The 22153-nt window shown below is 46.6% G+C and overlaps 1 protein-coding gene across 23 annotated transcripts; it reads right to left on the reverse strand.

Moving 5' to 3' along the window:
- Positions 1–489: 489 nt before the first annotated feature.
- Positions 490–21439, reverse strand: LOC121177865 (target of Nesh-SH3-like). 23 transcript variants are annotated; one of them, XM_041032249.1, is made up of 24 exons: positions 21128–21439; positions 16524–16703; positions 13284–13352; positions 13071–13203; positions 12773–12954; positions 12352–12401; positions 11639–11678; positions 11255–11332; positions 10884–10958; positions 9478–9681; positions 8673–8750; positions 8009–8197; positions 7428–7493; positions 6485–6571; positions 4871–4933; positions 4620–4745; positions 4412–4501; positions 4041–4250; positions 3796–3901; positions 2739–2818; positions 2480–2509; positions 2241–2399; positions 2037–2159; positions 490–1806 (listed from the first exon to the last, which is right to left on the reverse strand). In XM_041032249.1, the coding sequence occupies exons 1-24, from the start codon at positions 21216–21218 to the stop codon at positions 1691–1693; spliced, it is 2625 nt and encodes an 874-aa protein (XP_040888183.1). In that variant the 5' UTR covers positions 21219–21439; the 3' UTR covers positions 490–1690. The 23 variants fall into 23 exon arrangements, with proteins under 23 accessions (XP_040888183.1, XP_040888185.1, XP_040888184.1 ...); XM_041032251.1 differs by lacking the exon at positions 10884–10958 and having other exon boundaries at positions 21128–21438; XM_041032250.1 differs by lacking the exon at positions 7428–7493 and having other exon boundaries at positions 21128–21438.
- Positions 21440–22153: the final 714 nt, after the last annotated feature.

A 22153-nucleotide genomic window follows, 5' to 3' on the forward strand; every position in this document is an offset into this window, starting at 1 on the left:
CTGTGTAGGTGTGGTGAGTGTCAGTGGCATGATGGGAAATAACTGGCAGACACAAGCAAAATCTTTCTTCATGGAAAACAACCTGCCAGCTGGTGCACCTGTATTTTCAGGTTGGTGTGTTGTTAACTGGTCCAAATAATTTCTTTTGGGATCAATGCTGGAAATACAAAGCAAATTGACACCAGATGGCAGGAAACTCATCCTTTCTCAGAATTACTCTGTTTTTTTTTCCTGATCAAGGAAACGTGACAAATTTTATGAACTTATGCAAGACTGAAATGTCCCAGATCCATGAAATGATCCAGGACACGTCAGGGCAACGAAAACAACTGAGCATCAACGTATCTTTGCAAACCTTTGGAAATACCCATCAAGGCAGCAGCTAAAGGTTAGAGGTTCTTCATGATTCTATCGATCAGCTTTGATTGGTAAAATAAAGAAAGGGCTCCTTTTAATTCTATTTTTGGATTTGTTTGCCATTTTGCTGTAGAGTTTATTTCCCGCCCTGTTTCAGACGAGAAGAAGAAGAAGAGCACATTATAGTACAGTAAGAAAGGCCGTGGTGAGGGAAATGCATCTGTAAAATACATTCTCTCCATATACATAGAAATACATTTCTATTGTGCCAAGTGCAAGTGGAGAAGCTTCAGCTAGTTTCCCGTGTGGGCCTGAAGGCAGCGGAGGCAACGTGTCTGAGCTCAGCTGGTATCGATCAGACCATCAGTTTAAAATGAGATAAGGAGATTTACTTGATAGTAAACTGGATCTTTCTGGTACTGGACAAAAAGAGACAGAGGACAACGTGTTGGGCTCTGGGACATTTTTCACTATTTTCTGATGTTTGATTGATGATTAATCAACTAAATATTCAGCAGATGAATCAATAATGAAAGACACAGCAGAGATTCATCCACATCATTGTACATTTCTGGCCCTCTGACTGGTAAATCCATTTTGGATTGGTTTAACTGTAACGTAGCTGGAGCAGGTTCATGAGGCAGAAAACAAATCCAGCAACTTCCTCACTCATTCTGCTGTCTACCCTGAGCCGTTGCTCCAGCTGTGGTTGTTTCAGGCTGTTCTGAGCCACCAGTTAAAGACGGTTACAGGCGAGTGTGAAGGAGGACGGCCTCTGTTCCCACGTCTTTTCAAACCTTCTGCATTTTAATGCACATCATCAGGAAAAAGCTGAAGTGAAAAGTCGACACCAGAGGAACAGCAGAAGCATCGCACACCAAAGAACCCTGCGACCTCTTGCCCGTGGCCCTCCTCAAGAAATGTAACCAAAGACCTTTTGATAAATAACATCTCACAAGTTATGAAAATAATATTCAGGGAGCCAGCTTCCCACTATTTTAACACAAAATAAAATATATCTAGCGTGAGTCTGCGACCCCCCAACACTGCAGAGAGAAGCTCCACGTATCTTCCTGCACTGTGTCACTTTAGCCTGGTTGCTTGATAAATAGTAAACACGAGGCCTGTTTGCTGTTACATATTTTTTAAAAATGCTCTCTCGTTACAAATTCCCTGACGAGTATGTCCTGTACATGTTTTTACAGCTCTGGGTAAGTTGAGGGAGTCTGGAGGTCCGGCAGATTTTAAGGACCCCTCTTGTTGCCGCCATCCCAGCCTCAGCGACGACTCCTCTTTCAGGCTTCTCTGAGGACGACTCAGGGGTTGAGTCCATCTACCATTTGCCAGGGATGGGCGTTCCACACTCGTACCATGAGACGTAGTTGACGTGGGAGTGTCCTCCAATCTGGCCAAAGTGGACGGGCTCCTGACGCACGGCTCTGTAGAAACCTGGACCACAAAGAACAAGACTTGAAGTGAAAAATACTTTTTATATGGCTAGTTTTCGAGAGCGAGGTCTGCACAGAGGTCGCACGCTGCCACCTCCCAGCTGCAGAGGGTTAGCCGGTCTAAACATACATGCATCATGTGTGACGCAGCTGAACGTCAGCTCCACACACGGTTGAAGGCCTTAATACGCTACCAGAGTGACGCAGGAGCTCACGAGGCCACGTTCTTACCGGGTCTGGACAGTAGCTGGTCGGCTCTCAGCTGCCGGCCTGTCCTTCCATCCAGGAAGGAATCGACGAACTGACAGTGATCCTCGCCGAAGCCGGTCTGATCTCCGATGTTGTAGAATTTACCTGAACAGGAAAACGCTCCATCAAAGCTCAGCCGGGCTGAAATTCAGTCTGAAATGAGGCGATAAATCCAGCGTCACTCACCGTTGAGCGAGTCGCTCAGGTAGATCTTGTACCTGAGTGAGTTACACAGCTGGACGCCCACAAACTTGCGGTACCAGGTCCTCTTCACGTACTGTTTACCGTGGCAGTCAGAGTACGAGTCCGTCTTAAAGGGGAACTGAGTCCAGATGGCGTCTTTACCTGCAGAGACAGGAGGGTTTGCACCGATTAATATTCCACTGTGTGTTGAGTCCTAGGATCGTGTGTTTGACTCAACTCACCTGAAACGTTCTCGCTGACCCGAGGATCCGCTGCTCAAAGGAAACACGGGAGAACAGAGGTTAACAGACCGCTGTGCTCAGCTGGTCCAACATCCTGTCCCATCAAAGTCACTGAAATCAACTCACTGATTCTCCAAAAGGTTAAAGGTTCAATTTCTAAACCTCATTCATTCATTCATTCCTCTGGTCTCACTAAGAGGACACTGAGGACACACGCAGTGAAATGAAGTGAAAGCAGCAGAGCAGAGTGGTACTGTACCGGACTCTGTGTTGAAGGACACCGGTTCACTGGGAGGACCTGCACCCAGCTCGTTCTTTGGCTTCACCTTGAACTCGTAACTATAAAGAAACAGAGAACGACACAGAAACTGTGGATGAACTTTCTTTAAACACAGCATCAACCAGCAGGAAGCTCAGCGCTGTGATTTCCTCTCAGCTGGTTTTCAGTTTCACAGCAGCTGCTTCAGATCCTCAGCTCAAAACGACGTCATGTTTCAGACCTCAGTATAAAGTACTGTGTGTACAGGTTGTGAATGGTACTGAACGTCAGGTAATGTTTCAGCTGGATGAAGGAAAGCAGCTCGTCCTGCAGCAACGTGTTTTTGGGCGCTTGTGTTGGTGCTGGGAGTCGGTTCCATCCACCTTCCTTCATACCAAATAGTTTTCCCATCTCCAGGCTCATTAAAGCCTCAGTGAGCGTGACGGACGGACCCAGAGCGTCTGGCTTCGACGCTCGGCTCCACTCTGTAATTGCTCGAGTGCCTCGGCGTGTTTGGACAGCTGAGCTCGGTGCGGCTGCAGCGCCGTCTCACTGGGAACCGGCAGACGTTCTGTCAGACCCCAGCCATCGCAGGACGAGTCCTGAGTGTGGAGACGACCGAGCCTCTGGCGTCAGAGCCTCCGGCGTCAGACCTGCTGTGATCAACTCATCTGTGGCTTCACTTGTTTAAAATCTTCTCTTTCTTTTGCCTGTATTTCAAAATAAAACCGGCACCGTGTGGATCTAAATGAAGACGACACCAAAGCTCTTCATGTAAATCTCCAGTCAGACCAGGACCTGGTTAATGAGCAGGCTCTCCTGGATCAGAGGAGCCTGGATGACTCAGTGACTGCACTGGTTTGGTTGGAGTCAGTAATAATGCAGGACACAGCTGATGCTGCAGCTAAATGGACAAATTACCAAAACCAACTGACCTGAAGTGGACCTGAGCATTCTGAGGCTCCAAAGGGTCTGAGGCCCTGGGGCCAGCAGACCAACCCTCTGCCCCATCACATGTCTGAGTCACTGGTTACCTAAAGCCTGCTGTCAAACACACCTGCTCTCAGGTTTGAGGTTCTCCACGGTAGTGTGAGTCTGGTTGGTGGTCAGGATGGACACCTGCTCGCCATCAGGTCCTTTAGCGGTGGAGATGACTTCATACTCTGAGGAGAGGACGACAGAAAAACGCCGATCAACACAATCATGGGATGCTGCTCTTTAATCTGACAGCCTGAGTGTTTTCCTTATGTTACCCAGCAAACCTTAAATAATAGCAGGTGTGATGAGTTTGTGGACGCGTACCTGTGGTGACATTGTCAGTTTTCTCCCAGTCCAGGATGATGAAGGACGGGCATCCCTCCACCGTTACTACAGTGAGGTTGGAGGGCGGGCTCTTGGGTGGAGCTGTCACGTTTGTTTCGCCTGGTTCGTCTTCAGGAAAGTAGTTGAGGGAGGAGGTGATGGAGCAAGGCTCGTCCGGTTTCTTTCCTGTTTGGTAGATGACGTGAGGCGCTGTGGGCGGAGCAGAGGGAGAATGATTGGTTAGCATCCTCTTCGACAGAGCCAGGCTCTGCAGACAGTGTAGTGGGACACTGCACGGTGACAGTACATCCTGGTCTTTCAGAGTCCGGCCTGAAGCTGTTCCAACACGTCACACAATCCACTTCACTTACCCACGTAGCGTTTCTTGCCCATGGCGTCGACATCAGAGGTTGGCTGTGATTTGAACAGGTCTGAGTCCTCCCAGGTTTCCTGTCGGGTCGCTTCAAGAGGAAACAAAGAAAGAAAATCTCAGATGTCATGAACAAACTCTCAGGACTCGATGTGGTCAAACAGGCGTCTGATTACCACTGAGTTAAAGAGCAGGGGAAGTTTCCGTACCAGCTGTTGTGGGTGGAACAGTTGTGGTCTGTCTCCGCTCCTGTTTGGTTGGCTTGGCGGTTGCTGGTGGGACATTGTGTTTGTGGACTGGCAGCTTGTCTGTCTGCTTAAAGCTGCTCACCTTCACTGATGGAAAACATGTAAACACGTGTTAAAGCTGTGTGAAACCTGATGATCAGCTGTCACAGCTGGGATCTTTCAACAGGCTTCGATCACCAGTTTCCAGCCAAGAGAACAAACAGAGTTCTTACCTGTTTCTCCGGGTTTTCCCACCATGTTGGGCCTCTTGTTGATCGTTGGGTGAGCCGGGGATCCTGGTCAAAAAACAAAAAAACAACATCCATCATACATTGTATTTACATTTCTAATATTCTACAAACATGTTTTCTAAATCTGTAAACTTCATGTAACAGCTGAGAGCAACAACCTGAGACTTCGAGCCCCCAAAAGGTTTTTTACATCACAGGGTTTGATGGAAAACTGTGGAACTCTCTTCACCAACATTAATACAAAGTGCTTTCATAAGTTTTTGAAGTGGAACATCACATGACAGTCGGACTCTCTGCTGTGGATCAGATTCAGCCATGTTTGGCCTGTGGACACTTTCTGTCTAAATAAGGCAAAGGGCTGAGGACATCAGGGCTAGCTGCTCTGTAATCTCCTGGAAAATCTATTCTTTTCTCCCAAGGTAGAACTCGACCCGCTTTTCCAAATGAACCTGAAAACATGAACAGCCCTGTGTAATTCTGCGAGGTCCTACAGTTTGTGTTTTTCAGGCTGAAGTCCAGAACCTGCTGCCAATTACAACCCCTGCCCCGCCCCACCCCCCACCCCCACCCCCACCCAGAGCTGAAGCCAAAATTCTTCACAATCAAGGAACTGACCTGGTTCCAAGACTAAATGGAATAAATGCAAAGCCAGGAACATGAAAGATGGTGGAGCCCTGAGACGTTTCAGCTCTCAACATGAAACAACACAGATGCATTCCTTTCAATCAGTCACATGTAAATCTGTGTGATGGCAGAGGAGACGGCAGCGGCCCGGGGGGCTGTGCTATGAGACCGTGACTTCACTCAGCTCCTTTGCTTTCTTGTGTAAAGCTTCTATTATTCTCCACCATAAATAAAGAGCTCTGTCAATAAAATATGGAGCCACTGTGTGAACAATCATCAGAGAATGATTCAAAGGAGCTTTATTCTGCTAATTCACTGCGGAAACTGCTGTAATTATACTCATCAATGCCTGGTGATTACAGTACGAGACTAAATGAAATAAATATTGGGATGATTTTCTCTTTTCAAACACAAACAATCCTGAAATGAAAAGCAAACAGCGGTTTCCTCGCTCTGATGAGAGCTGCTCGATGCACGCCATGCTGTCCCGGTTGCGTGAGGGCTTTTCTAAACAGCATTTCTGCAGCAACACATCTGAAGCTCATGGTGCTTACAATCAAGCAAAAAGCAAAGGCTGAAGCATGAGCACCCTGAACAGGAGCATCGAACTAAAATAAGACCCAGTGGTCCGGTCCAGACGGCAGCTTCGTCACACACTCGTTACAAACATGTTCTTTAACTTTCTGTGGCGGCAAAAAGCGCAAAGCTCGGCAAACTGAGGTTCTTAAAAAGGAAGCTAATGATCAGAAGAGCACATACTTTCCGACAGAGGAAAGTATTTTCCACAGGCTCTGCTGAAGCCTCTGGCCAAAGCTTTCAAGCTGACGGCTGGTATTTTCTTTCCTGGTCCTTTAAAAGATTTGTCTGTGGACATCGAACCCGGCCAAACCATGCAGCCTCTGTGGTGCAGAGCAACTGAAGCGCCAGTCAGCGCAAGTTCTGGGTGCAGGCAAGACTCATGCCGTTACCCACCATAGAACCGCTCTTCCACGGTGGGACCCGCACGACCAAACACATCGGGGAACTCAGACTTCTTGTCCTCCAGCAGTGAGTTGTTGACTGCAGCAGGAAAGGCACTGAGATTAAAACTCAATGATCACATGACCTCCAGAGTGAGAATCTTGAATCTGAGTATTTCTGAGTCTGGATCTCCACCTGGTATTAACATGTGATCTGTATCTGGACACACTGGTGTAAACTGTGATCAGAACACGGATCATATAGACCTCATCTGAGGGTGGACTGACTCGCGACTCTGCGACTGTTCGACTGCTCTGAATGAAAAAAACATTCTGTCCACTACACAAACAAATCAGCTGTCGGCCATCTTTGGATTCAGGACCCAGGGGAAGGAAAAGACTGAGCCACAGGGTTTACAGCTGCTGTTTGATTCTTTTCCCTGTTTTTATCTTTGCCAAACAATCTTTACGTTTATGAGATGAAGACTGAGAAATAGAAAACTGTCTGAAGCTGGTTCAGGCAGAACCTCAGAACCCCCGACTACACCCACAGACCCAGATGTTTAAACCACCACCACCACCACATGAACAGAGAGCGACATAATCTGCTGCAGTGACTGGACTCATGAAACCAACTCAAATAATCAAGCTCCAGCTCCAACAGCCACCTGATTATTTGAAGAGGTTGCTGCCAGAAGCTCGACTGGAAACAACAAACATGTCGGATAAAAAGGGAACAAGGACGGACACACTGATGGACGGACACACTGATGGACGGACACACTGATGGACAGATAGACCGACGGACGGACAGACAGACCAATGGAAGGATGGATGGACATAACATATTAATAAACAAAACGGATGGAGACAAAAACACCAACATGAGCTGCAGCAAAGGCGACTACAGGGTTAATGATGAACCACAAAAAGACAAACAAGGTCTTTTTTTTTACCCAGTCGAGGTCTGGACCATAAGGCTGGTTTAGGCGGGGACATGCCCCGGCGTGGCTGTCCATTTACTGTTGGGAGAAAACTGAGTGTTAAGAGGGAAAAAAGTGAACCCAGCTGGAGAACAACCATCCAAGTCCTCTGCACTTTAAACCCAACAGAAGTCACATTTCTCTGTGAGTCAACTCTCCTCAGAAACATTCACTGTTCATTCACTGTCAATAACTGATCAATCAGAGTTTAGGTAAAGAAGCTGAAGGCAGAAGTGTGTGGTTGCTCAGCTGTGAGGTTCATTTAGCAGCAGTTACAGATGTCAGTCAGCAAACTGAAGACAAAAACAACAGAGTAAAACTGTTCCAGTGCTGAGACCAGTTCAACCTGATGGGATCCACTGAATAATGCAGCCAATCCGCTGAGACAAAACCAATATTTTAAAGGCACAAATGACTAAATCAAGACACATTAACTAAACTTTCCCCTCAGACACTTGACAGTGTTTTAGGAAAACAGCAAGTCTCAGAGGGAGCAAACTGAAAATGAGAAAGTCAGCTGAGAGGAGTCAAGAAACAGGTACAAGGAGGATTACCCCCGAGTATCCCGGAGGTCGGGGATGAGTTACTGGGTCTAGAGGAAGAGTGGGGCTGTCTGAAGCCGTTAGAGAAGGGAAAGGGGGGGATTCTTGATGCAGGCCTCATGGATCTGATAACCGTGGTAGCTGCCGGGTTGTAGGGCTGCAAAGGCAGCGACGGGCTGGGATTTCTTTTGCTCCCTTGACCTAAAAGATCAAAAACAGTAGCAAGGCCTGCGTTACCATCTGAATCTTTATCTAAGGTACCGGTGAAGCAAGCTGCAGCAGCCCTGAGCGGTGATGTTAGTGATGGAAGTCTCAGTGTGAACACAGTCGATGGAGAACACGGACAGATGAATCTGATGGGGTCATGATGAGCCTTTAAGCGCTCACAATCTTGGGAAATTACAGTCATTTAAGCTGCCAATGAGTGGTGATGATGCAACCATGACTGTAAGATTGTGCAACACATGCAGACGTCAGACGCCATGTTGGATGAAATGTGTTCAAAGCTGCGCCTCCTGGAGCGAGCAGCCATTCCTGTGGACAAAATCTCAGCTGCAAGTTCAACTGGAAGCTCAAGGGAACAAGATGGCTGCAGATTAACAGCAGACAGAGACACAAAGAGCGAGACTGCCTTCAACCGCAAGACGCAGGAAGCATTTCATGAGGTCATTATTACCCCAGCTGTTAGTTTTAGCCCTCTCATTGGCCAGAGCTGTTCTCAGCAGCGATGATCCATCCTGTGATTTGCCAAAAGCTGTGTGAGAGAAAGAAGGTTTAACACGACAATGACGCAGACATTTGTCACATTAAGAGACGTCCACAACCTGTCAAATTCAAACCAGAGACATTAGAAATCAGAGAGAAAAGCTCTTTGCTGGACTAAAGCCTGGACCTTCATCTTACAAAGACTAAGCCCTGAAAAAGCTGAGAGGACATTTAACTGGGATCCAAACTTTTTTACAACCATCAAACCATCACTCACTCTGCAAAACAAGAAACACAACATATACTGTAAGGAGCTGTGGAAGCTGGAGGGTGGGAATAACCACCAACCGTCCACCATTCAAGGGAAGGTCCAGCATGTTGAGAGGGAAAAACCACAGCTCCACACACTGTACCCGTCTGCAGAATGAGCCTGTTATCTCTGAGCAGGTCAGACCAGGAAGGTTTCACTGATTAAACCAATCTTTACAATGTCAGTGCCATTATTTCACACTGGAGGCAGGAAGGACGCTCTGGCTCTCTGAGGGAACACAGCAGGTCATCGACAGCAGCTCGGCCTATCACGTGTTTTCAGATGCTGATTATGGAGGTGCTGATAAAGAGTCTGCTGGAGATATAGTAGCACTCCTTTAAATATCAAGGGGCTCATTTACGAACCAGCAGGTATTTTACAGCACACACTGACTCTCATCCACTTTACTAAAACATGGCCAATGTTTCACAAAAACGGAAATATGAAAGGGAAGTCTGGGAATTACCAGCAGGGTTATGAGGCTTCTCAGGTGCATTAGAGGGTGCCTTAGCAGTCTGCCCCTGAAGCGAGTCACCATGTGAGGGTAATTTAGTAACAGGGGAGGCTGTGGTGTTGGCGGAAGGGGCTTTGGTGGGCAGGAGTCGGGGGAGGGCAGAAGGAGGAGGATCCACCGGACGGTTGGTGTCGTTTTTAACAGAGTTTCCTTTGTCTGGAGCGAGAGAGGAGAGAGGTACTGTAATCATGGGAGTCTGATGCTCTCAGCTTTAATTCACTGTATTCCAAATAAACAGACGTGCATTTGGATTCATCTCATCATCTCCAGCTGCTACGGAGAAGTGAAAGTCACCAGATGCAGGTCTGAGAACAGCTGGAAATCTCTTCCTTTTCCTCTAAGCAGGGCTGGTTTTCACCCTCAGAACGTTTGGTAGCAACCGAAGCTGCTGCTGAACGTCCAGGCTGATTTTATCTTCAGTCCCTCATTCACAGAAGATCAATCCTTCAGTATTTCATTTAGGACAACCTGTCTCTGCACTATCACTGAACAGTTTCAGATGTTACCCAGCCCTGCTTTAAAACAAGCTGCTCAGAGGATTAGGTTCTGGTCCCATAATCTTGTACCTCAAAGAAATACAGAAAAGTCCAGAACACACTGTATTTGTGAAGAGACGGACAGACAAAGGGGACAGGAGTCTGAGGACTCTGCAGAACGACTTGTGTTGTCTTTCCCTGGAGGGAAAATCCAACCACGTCTGCGTCTGAACTGGCTTACATGCAGTCCTGTCATGCAGGCTGATCGGACATGGCAATGACTTCATGAAGCAACCAGAGTGAGGACTGAAGACAGGGACAGGTGGACAGACTGACAAAGAGAGGACTGAATGGACAGAATCTAAAAGGTGATGGAATCATTGTAAATATAAAACTGTCTGTGAAAATAAAAACACAAAGACAAAAATGAAGACGAGACGTTTGGATTCATTAACTCCAAATGTCCTCGGACGTCTTCCATGATTATCTGTTCATCTCACATCAGCAGATGAAGTCTGAGACAGAAAAGACACAAGTGACTGATAAGACAACAGATGAATTTGAAAGACGAACAGCAGAAGAAGGAAACTTCGAATGCACAGGTGAAGCATTGTGGCAGAGACATGACCTTTAGCAGAGCGTCCGCTGTCAGAGTGGGCGGGGCAAAGTGAACTTACTCATATCACCTGACGTCACTTCCACACCGCGTATCGACTTTCTGACTATGCTCAAAGCATGCTAGCATGCAGCCAATCACAACAGCTGCATGTCCCAAACCCCGCCCCCTCCCAGGTGCATCACTGGGCTCAGCTGAAGCAGGTACAGACCGGCTGCGGATGAAGCTGGACAATCAGAAAAATAAAAGAGTGTCTTTCTTGTTACCGAGTGACACATGAGGCCATTTAGGCTCAGCAGAGCCGGGAAGAGGTAAAGTTTCCTTCTGGCTCTCAGGTGGCGCTGTGGGAAATAACAGGTGTGGTTTTATAAGAGACGAAAGAAAATACGTGTAAAACAAAATGTGTTGGGAAAACAAGTTGAGAGGAAGCAGGTGCAGGGGACAGGACAGGTGAGTCAACATCAAACCGGATGCTCAGGATTATTATGTTCAGAAATGTCAAACTTAGCAGCAGCAGCTTATCGGACACGTGCGATGCTCTGATGAAGACAGTGCACCTGAGCACAGTGCCGGGCTGTGGGGAAAGGACCGAGGTTATTTAAACACACTGAACAAAGACAGAAGAAGAGATAGTCACCAAAGGAAGTGCGTGGAGCTCCGGGGAAACCTGGGCTTTTGAGTGAAGGAAATTCAGGATGTGTCCGGTTGTGCAGAGCTGCAAACAAACAGCGAATCAAAGCTCAGGCAGTTCACACGCTGTCAGTCTGTGCAGCCCGCTCTTCATTACACTGCTAAATTATTCTGTGAAACTGCAGACGGAGTTCCTAACCGGCCTGAACACGCAGCCACGTCTGTCAGAGCCTTTATTCTCCTCTTTATTATCATGAAAACAGATGGAGGCGGATTACAGTCAGTGGACTGAACAGACCTGCACAGCCATTTAACACATTCCTCGAAAAATGTCAGACAGAAATAATGAGCAGCAACAAACGCTGCCTGAACAAGTATCTTCAAATCTTACCTGGATGAACAGGACCCAGAGTGTGAGGTCCATGAGGTTTCTGAAAAACAGAACACACTGACATCAGCTCATGATGAAAACCAATCAATCAATCAATCAATCAATCAAAAACTTTTAAAGAGTTTACAGGCTGTAAAATTTGTTTCATACGTTCAAATACATTTTGGATTTTTGGATCAATTCTGACCCTGAAAGCCCCCGAGCCTCATGGGTAATGTGGCACTAATTCAGTATGATATGGTGTGTGTGTTCACACACAGCTCAGACTGTGTGAGCACAGTGAAATATGTTAGAGCTGATGAACTGGCTCTGAAACTGGAAGTGTGTTTAGTATCTTAGTGTCTCTCAGCTGAGTGTGCGGCGAACATGACCTCGACCTCCGACCTTTAGAGAACACACACAACCCCGTCTGTCTGCTGGGAGATCTGTGTCATCCCACACACACGTGCTGAGAACATGTCAGACGCAGAGGGGCCCACAGGAAGCTGCATGTGACAAACGTATGTGAGGTCCTGCTGAGCGAAGCAGCCGCTGGGAGACTTTCCTCCAACATCACTTTGTGCTCACTGACTGTTTCTTATCCAAAACCATCCAGCAGAAAATAAAGGAGTCACACTGAACTAAAGGGGATGAGCCCTGGTGGTTGTCCGCACATGCTCAGTTTGTAAAGGTGACTGACAGCAGGCTGACCTGCAGCGCAGCAGCTTACGTACCATCGGCTTGATGAGAGAGTTTCTCAGCTTGTACTTCTGTGCATTTTTATCTGTGAAAAGCAGAAACGATGGTTGAAGATGGGTCCAGGGGAACGAGGTGAGCTCAGTGTGTTTACAACAGGATTTTGAATAACTTTAATTGAATCAGGTGGACAAACAACTCAAATACTTTTACTGTTACTGGGAACAGTGGAAATAGCACTGAGATTCAAAATCTGTCCAAAGCACCAAAAGTTAAAAAGCATAAAACGTCAGAGTCGTAACATCCTCAGCTCTCTCTCTGATCAGACAGTTCCTGAGTTAAACTGTGATTAGTTTTAAAAAAAGCTCGAGCTTCTTGTGTTTTCACTTCTCAAAGTGAGGTTACCAAAATAAACTGCCTCAGGCCTGAGTGAGTGCTGAGTGAGGACTGGCTGCTTACTGCCCATGTTGGTGTTGTGGATGACCGGTTTGCTCCACGTGCCACTGCGGTCGTCCTTGTTCGATCGCACACCGAACTCGTACGGCGTATTGGGTTTCAGGTTGTCGATGACCGTGTCGCTGGTCGGGCAGGTCTGGTAAATCCACTTCCTGTTTCTCTCCCTGTAGCGGATGGTGTAAAACCTGTAGGCAGACGGAGGGTGGAGGTCTTAAACAACAGAAAGGTGGGAGGTGGGACGTCTTCCAGTAACTGTGTAACACATGGATGACATTATTAGGCCCCCTCCCCCGTCCCTCACCCGTCCTCCAGACACTCGTTCATGATGTTCCCTTCGTAGGGCGTTTTCAGGTAGTTTCCCCAGGACAGCAGCACTGCCGTCGGGCTGATGGAGCCAATTACCAGGTGGAGCGGCCTCTCCAGGTTCACCTTACCTGTGCACACAGGTGAGTACAGTGAGACCTCATGTCGGCCTGCATAGCAGTTTCAAACTAACAGGAACCTGTCGGCGTACCTGTGCAGTGTTTCTTCACATCGTTGACAGGGATTGGCTGCACAGCCACCAGGTACTTGGGCTCTGCGTCTGAAACAAAATGTGGACTCAGGTAAACGTTTAGATGAAATCAGGTTTGGCTCCAGGGTGTTAAAGGAAATGATTTAAGACAAATGGTCTCAGATGTGGAAAGAAACTCGTTATTTATGTAAAATTTCTTTACATTAAATCGTGGTTTGACTCTCACACCTTTCTGCTCTCTTCTTGGTTTTATTTTGAAAATATCCAACTGTTTACATTTGTTTTTAAACCTTTTCCTGCTCTGGAAATATTTTTACTTTCCTCTAACGGACTCTCATGTTTCACCACACGACGAGCTGCTCTGTGAGGTTCATCCCTCAGAGAACAGAAACGTGTGAGGAACGCTGGGCTTTGTTACAGAAACATGAAGGTGGTGAGGTCACAGTGGATTTGACCCCCCACCAAAAAAAAAAACAGACGGACAGAAAGCAGATGCACATGTGTGACCGGAGAGAGAGAGAGAGAGAGAGAGAAAACACAAAGACGACAGTTTAAACATTCACATGTGGAAACACTCTCTGCTTCTTTCATGATAATCTGGGGACAGAGGGACAGGAAGTCCTCTCGGTCCTTTGCGTTCCTTTTCTTGTGTTTCTCCCTTTGTAAAGCACAGTCACAGTTTTCTGACCTAACACTCCATGATCATTATCACTTTCAAACTCAAATGTTGTTGTTTTCTCGTTTTTTCCTCTTCATGTTCAGTTTTACTCGTCGTTCCCTTGAAGTCAGATCTTCTGTATTTAATCAGAGAGCAGTGACCTGCAGTGTTTCAGACCGATGCCGACACAGCAGGGAGTGGGAGTCAAATCAAGTCAAGGCAAATCCAGTGTGTCTGATCCAGGAGTTTCCATTGTGTGCCGTTTCACTCTTCATCCTGACAGAATGACCTTTAACCTGCACTTCTGTGAATGTTTACAGTCAATAAAGGCTCCACTTTCATTTATTACCCCTCTCTATGCCTGTCTCCCTGCGGCACATGATGAATGACAGTTAAAGTAGTAACAACAGCTTCTTTGTCCCTTCAGCTTGGACAGAGTTCAGCACTTTAACACTTCTTATCTATGATTTGATGAAAAGGAAACCGGACTCCTCACTAACAGCCACAGTTTTCCATTTGGTGCCTCACTGTTCTTCTGTCCCAGTGGAAAATGTATGAGCTGCATTTGTCCCTGTCATTCATCCATCAGCTGATCCTGCTGAGCCCGAGCCCCGCCGACACCGGGCGAGGGGCGGGGCTCACCTGAACAGGTCCAGTCCATCACAGTGTTTAAGCCACTCCACCTTTATCGTTCTGACAGTTCAATTCTTCATCACATGAAAGGTTTCCACCAGCAAACCAACGGGTACGGCACAACACCGATGAGCTGTGACGTTCAGGCAGAATACCTGGTCAGCTGCCGACCCTCTGAGTCAGACAGAGAAAACTGTGAAGAGTCGAGTTTTCCTGCAGGAATATTTCAGTTTGATATGCTGAGAAAACCCAAAAACCACCGGCAGCATCGGATTTAAAGAGTCAACACTGCTGCTGATGGATCGTCTTCCACGGAGGCTTTTAACCAGGAAGGTAAACACCACATGAAGTGTTTAAGAGCAGCTCTGACACCACAACCCCGCCCACAGCTCTGACTGACAGGTGACCTCCGGGCAGAAACAGCAGCGATGAGAGACGAGCGATGAAAATGGAAATGGTGATGAAATTAAAAGTCTCCCAGTGCAGCTAACTGTTTATATCTGTTTGTCATTTATCTTCTGGGTTTAATTTACCCACAGAGAGGAAAGTAAACCCAACATTAAAGACTGGGACGTCTGATTTTCCCAGCAGTACTCGAACACAGCACCTTACATGCTGCCAAAAAAACCTGTAATTGAATTATTAAATGAAAATATTTAGCAGACATTTTAAACACTGGGACAGAATAAATCTAACGTCTCTCATGTTTTATCAGACTTCATGATCAAGTGGGTAAAAGGTGAACTGTCCACCAAACTTCAGCCACATATACAGAGATCTGAGTCCAGAGTTAATGTCTCTCGGCCCTTATTAGAAGAGGGGGGAAAGAAAAGCATCCACCAAACTATAGCTGAAAAGTACAACGTCTCTCCACCCTCATTATTAAAAGAAAAAGAAAACAAACGTAAACACTGAGGTCAAAGTGTGAAACCGTGTTGCAGTAATTTAGCCCAAACTCTCCAAGACCGGTGCTGAAAGACGGCGTTCAGCAGGTTTTCTGTTAACCCTTTCTTCTCATGATACGCTCCCTTAAACACATCACACCGTCACGATGGGATAAAAAATCTTGGCTGAGCTTCAGAAAAAGGATCAGAACCACCTGCTGCTGTAAGAGTCCTCTGCTTCTCTGAGCTTCTCACGTTCTGGTTTTCCCCAAAAGTATTTCTGCAGAAACTCTGTGTTTCCCACGGGTCCCGAGGTTTAGACACGGGGGTTTGGTGGTCACACACACAGAAACAAAAACCCTCAGTCTCACCAGAGAGAAATCTGGACTCTAAAAATGAAGCTGCTGTTTATGTTTCACAATCAGTTTAAAATATTAGGATTTGAGAACAGCAGAGATCAAAATCAGAGAATGATTCCTAAATGATTTTTGATGACCTGCATCCCTCTGAGGACACATCACTGTCCTACCAGCATGTGTCTGACAACAGTAACCCCTGCAGAGAATCAGCGAAGCCTCACTGAGAGACTTCAGCACATCTGCTCCTGCAGGACAGCACCGAGGTCTCTGGCTTGTTCCAGTCTTTTCCACAGTTCTGGTCTCACTGCAGGTTTCTTAGCCATAACTGTGTCACCAGTGATCTTGCAGAGACTCTGGACTGGGTTCAGATCAGGACTCTGGGCTGTGGGACACCAGACGCTCACTGAAGGAGGTTGTGATAAACATCAGTGTTGGTTTGTCTCTGTGTGAGACCCAGCTGCTGCGGCTCCGTCTTTCTCCGTTCTGACACCAAACGACTCCGTGAAGCTAAACTCTGGACCAGTTCCCCCAGCAAAGCTGTGTCTAACCCTGTGGTTCTTCCTGCTGAGCAGCTTTTCACTTCTGTCTGACACTTTTCTACTTTTATTTTATCGGCTCATTCTGATTCCAACAGCTGAACATACATTTGTTCTGTGGTTAAAGTCCCTTCAGCCTTCCGTAGTCACCCGTCCCTGTCCCATCTTACCCATCTCCGTCTCGTAGGGCTGTCCATTCTCTGGCAGCTGGATGAACTGTTTGGAGAACATGCTGCTGCCGTATCCCAGAATATAACCCTCCAGCTTCACGTCAGGACTCGGACGCACAAACTTCATCACGATGGTGTCGCCGGTGGCGTTGATCCGAACCTTCATGTTCTGACGCCGAACTGAGGACGAGAATAAGAAGAGGACAGGACGGAGTTTAGACAGACAACGTAAACAAACAGATCTATGCACTGGACATATCACACACCACACAACAGCTAACAGTGATCTCTTTTCTTACAGGTTACTCCGTTTCATAAATCTAGTGATGAAAAGTTTACCTTCTGATTATAGCAGGTTGTTCTGTTACATTTTGAACTTTAAACAGAAAATTTAAAGCCGAGCTTGTTTTCTGGGTTCGTCTGTGACAATCTGGAAATCATTCCTCCACATGCTGCTGGGATTTCAGAGCTGTTCTTTCCTTTTCCTGTTCCTGTTGTAGTGCCAGTGAGCTCTGTTCACCATAATTAAGTCACTCCAGTCGTATTAGAACAAATTGGAGATAATTACAAGACAAACACTTAAACAAACGAGACCAATCAGCTGCAGAGAAAACAGATTCAAACCTCTCTCCACATGTTGTGACCTTTCTCTTCCTGTTGACCTTACGTCGTGTTAGTTTCAGTGTTTCGTAAATGATCAGTATCTGTAAAATGTTTTCTCTTTGGGTCTGAAGGTACAGTCTGTTCCGTCAGAAGAACCACGGTCTGATTTCATTTCATGCTCTCCTAACGTCTAAGATGGATATCTCATCTAGGAACCAAACTCTCCATGTCTTTGTTTTTATGTGTTTTCATGATTCCCCTCGTTGCCTCTGGTTGAGCAGTTAATGAACATGTTTGGCGTTCAGCAGCAGATCGACCTGACCTCTGCTTCTCTGGGTTCAAACCAAACGTCATGGTCGACTTTTAAAACTTTAACAAGTACAGAATGTTTCAGTCCCACAGGGTTTTCTCAGGAACTATAAACTTTTTTATTTTTCCAGGACTCAGAGGCTCTGGTGCACAGAAACAGAAAACCCCCACAGCAAAGGCAGAGGAGGACACAGCTCCACGACGTTAAGCTTCTTTAACACACTCAGTCACAAGTGAACAGAGAAAATCCACATCTCAACAGTCCATAGTGGATAAGCCTCCAGAAACCCATGTATGAACGCAGAGTCTTCCCACAACAACATGACAGCCTGCACGTCGACGTCGAGCAGTTTGTCCGACTCGTTAAAGACCACGATGAAGCTGTCAGAGTTCATCTGCAGCTCACTCACCATCACCACATCATCATCACACACTTCCTGTTCCTGTAAACTGTCTGAAGCTCCTTCACATGAGCTTCAGTTTAGTTTTTCTAATGCTGAAACATTCAGTCTGGTTCCTGAACAGCTGGAAACTCTGGGAGAATCTCTTCTTGTTCTTCTGAAAGAGAGAACTAAACTTTTAAATTTGCAGATATCAGACCTGATGAGACTGGATAAGCCTGTGTTATTATGGGATGTGTGTCTGACTGGATCATTCAGAATCCAATCCATGTTCAAAGACACCCAGTGTGGAAACGTGTGGACTTCCCTAAAGCCTCCGGCTCAGATCCGAGCGAGGCTCGGCACAGAGCCGTGGGGAACAGCATGTGCCCCCATCATCAGACCAGACGCACATTGCACTGGGTGCTGAGTTCATCGATCTTGTCCAGGTTTTCTTTGGGATGTTTGTTCCTGCAGATCAGTGTGGGAAAAGCCTGCAGAGAGGTCGACACGCTGGACATGTGGAATCATGCAGCTCATTCTTGGCAGCGCCGCTCAGCCTGTCGGAGGCTTTCCAGCAGCAGCTGATTGAGTGGAGGGGATAAACCTCGACATGAAAGACATCACCCCCCTACAGAAACTTCTGTGTGACAGAGGACAGCCTGGATTACGTCTCACTCTGCCGTCTGAGGCCGACAGCTGCAGCAGTTTCTCTGAGTGGTCACAGAAACGCTCTCAGTGTCAAAACAGCCCAGAGTGAAGCTAATGACTCTCATTTGTCTCCAAAACTCTGCACGGAACAGAACCTCGGCTCAGATACATCGCCGCAAACTCAGGTTCTAATACTGTAAAGTACCCAACGTCTGCTCGTCTGCTCGGGCTTAACCTCACGCTTCACAGAGACAGGACACAGCACCATGACGGAACCCAAAGCACTGCAGAGTGAGGTAAACAAAGTACTAACACATGTTAGTATATATGACCTACGTGACACACATGTAACACTCATCACTTCCATGAAATTAAAATATGTTGTTTGACCAAATCAGACTCTTTCTCACTGAGGCTGTGATGAGCTGGAGGGCAGAGTCATATTGACTACTTATCGATCATTAAAGATAAATCCATAACGTTTTCCAGTTGGCGTTCCTCACAGAAATCACCTGTTTCAGTCTGAACAACCCTCACTCTCTCTTCAGTTTCCTTTTATGGGAACAAACACAAACCAACAGAAAGGGTAAAGAGCCTGGACGTGTTTCTGTTTCCGTGTTTCTGTGGCTGTAAACAGTCTGTCTCTGTCTCATTACCTCAAACTGTAAAACACTGTGATGGAAACTAAACTTTCCTCCCTGATACAGAACAGGCGCTTTCATGTCTGGACTAATGAGCTACTGCTGCTGGTTTTACTGGTTTCACTGGGGTTTTATCGCTTGGAGGGAAATCCTGAAAACTCGAACTGCTGACTGTTACACTTTGAGCCTCAAACTGGAGGCAAAATCCTCTCTTACTCCTAAACTGACTGCTGTATAACTCACCAAAGTGAGAATAAGTCCAAGGAGGACTTTAGCGCCCCCTATAGGTTAACTCAACAACATTTAAGCTCCAAGTGCATGAAAAAAAAAGTCAAGAAAAATGAAAAAAATGCCAAAAGCACAGATAACTACAAACTGGCTCCACAGTCAGTTTGTAGTTTAGGAAAAGGACCAAACCCAACAACATTTTCCAACAACCAGCAGCTTTAGCTCGAGCACATTCCCTCTGAGCATCAGTACATTCACCAAGAAATTCACGAAGAATATTCTCTACCACCTTTACTCAAGCGCCACCTTCAGGACTAATGAGGAATCATGCTCCAAGACCACGGAACAGAAACACAAGCATTTATGTATTATACATGTATCCACAGGCACGCACACACAGAACAGCTGTTTCTGCAGCAGAGCAGTGAACATGAGAGGAAGGGCTTTAACATACGCTGTTATTATTATTAATTAAACTACTAAACAGCGACACAGGTAGAATTACTGGACAGCTACAACATTTTCATGGCTGTTACTTTAAGGCTTTAAATGTTCAGCTGAATACATCAAAGATGTGTGAGTGCAGATACAGACTCATTACCAACCTGTGAGATCTAACCTGAGGCTTCAGCAACGTGTTTTAGATCCTGTCCCCTCAGTGAAGTGGAGCTCCATCAACTTTTTTATTCAGCATCTTAAACTGTGAATGAATAATGACTGTAACAGCTGGACGTGGGCGTGTCCTCTCACTCTCACAGATACAGAAAACAAAAACCTCTGAGGCCCAGAAAGCACCAAATCTGGATTTTACACAGAACGTGTTGTGAAAATCGGAGACCAGTCCCTGAGTGCTCTTCATTCTTTTACCACACCACTTACATTTTTGCTCTCTCAGTGGTTCTGTTGCTAATAAACTTCCATATAAAGACACAAAAGCCAAAACACATAAAAACCAGAGTGAAAATTGTGCAGAGAAGGAGAAGAAGCTGGTCTGAACACATTCTAGCTGACTCTCTCTCTCTCTGGCTCTGTTGTTCTTGGCCGTCTCTCACCCGGTGAGGTAATACTCTCCGAGCCGTCACATCAGACCACCGTGTCCCTCAGAATAAGGGGATTTTATCGTCTTACATAACTCTATATGCTCAGTGAGGCAGAAGAATCACAGGCTGTATCATGAATTAGCTCCGCCCCCACCAGTGGGCGAACCACGCACCTGCCCGCGACACCTGACCGAACCACACAGGACGCAGAGCAAGACGTCAAACATCAGAGTGAAAAGCAAAAACACCTTGACGTGCCTCCAAAGTGTCGGCGCGGAGCTCGACCTGCATGAAACAACAGCTGCAAAAAAAAAAAGCTGAATTTAATCAGCAAACATTAAAGTGCTGAGTCAGCACAAACTGCATAGTCAGACACAGGTGATTTACAGCAGGTACGGAGGATTAAACACGTCAAAAACTCAACACTGTAAGAGAATCACTCACTGTCACCTACACTTCAGAGTTAGGATCTAAATTACAACCTGTGTGTGTGTGTGTGCAATCAAACTTTATTTAAACAGAATCTACAAACAGTTTAACCTCCTGATGTAACTGTGTGAGACGATGTAATGAGCAGACTTCTTTTCCCACCTTATTTCTGCCTCTTATTCCATTTCCTCCATATTTAAACCATTAAACGATATTTCTTTGTCCCACCTTTAACTCTCTGACTCTGCTTCCTCCTGCCTTGTCGTCCCATGTTCCCCATGTTTAACCCGTCCCTGTTTTTACATGCAGTTTGGTGCACTTGCCTCTGATCCTCTGTGCAGGGACGCCGCTGAAGAGAACCGACGCTCCGAGCAGCAGGAGGAGGACTCGCAGGAGAAGAGCGATGCTCGCCATGACCTCTCAGGACTTCAGCTTCCAGGAGACGAGGATGAGGACAATGAAGGCAACGTTTAAAGGACGAGGAGCGACCAGGAGCTGGACAACTTCACTAAGCGTCTCTCCCTGCAGGCGGTCAGTCTTAGGACTTGTTCAGCAGTCAGACGTCCTCGGTGTGGAGAGGTGGACCACCAAAACGCCAGCATCTATAGCCTCGGCAGGTGGGTTGGGCCTGGATGACATCACAGACCCCCCTACACCCAACCATACCCTATAGAGTCCTCACATACTGTACACTCCCCCCTCTCTCTCTCTGCCGCTCTCTCAGCCCTCCCTCCTTTTCTCTCTGGGCCTCAAACATGACTCTCACTGCCTCCCTGGTTTTTTCATCATGCACGGCTCTTCTCCTCCCCCTCCCTCCCTCCCTCCCTCACTCCTCCCTGTTCATAATGTGTTGTTTTCCAGTCGAGCTGTTGAGGGAAACAGAAACAGAACAAACTGATCAGAAAGAAACATGAACATGATCAAAACCAAATGAAATGATTCTCTCCACAGTCTCATTAACTCTTTTCCTTATCAGTTTAATGTTTCAGGTGAGAAAATCCCGTTCATGTGTGCAGTCCTGTGAACATCCCCTCGTCACTCTGAGCTCTGTAAGTTTAAAGGAGCTCTGAGACTCTCGAAGAACAAATATCCCCTCTTGTTCTGGCCCCTGGACCAGTGACCGTTAGGCCCACTGTACGTCATAACCAGTTTAACCTAATGAAGGTAGCGTGTGATTCATGTGTAATAACAAGCACATGTTATTACATGTGGACTGTAAAGTGTGTGTTTCCTCTGTGTGCTGTCGAGCTCACACTCAGCGTCCGAGCTCGGGGACTGACAGGAATGACAGGAATGTAAATCAGTGGTGGATGTTCACGCTGCTTCACCAGAAACTCAACAAATTACTG

Source organism: Toxotes jaculatrix, chromosome 24 (genome assembly GCF_017976425.1).
Source record: "Toxotes jaculatrix isolate fToxJac2 chromosome 24, fToxJac2.pri, whole genome shotgun sequence".
In the NCBI taxonomy this organism is placed as follows: Eukaryota; Metazoa; Chordata; class Actinopteri; family Toxotidae; genus Toxotes; species Toxotes jaculatrix.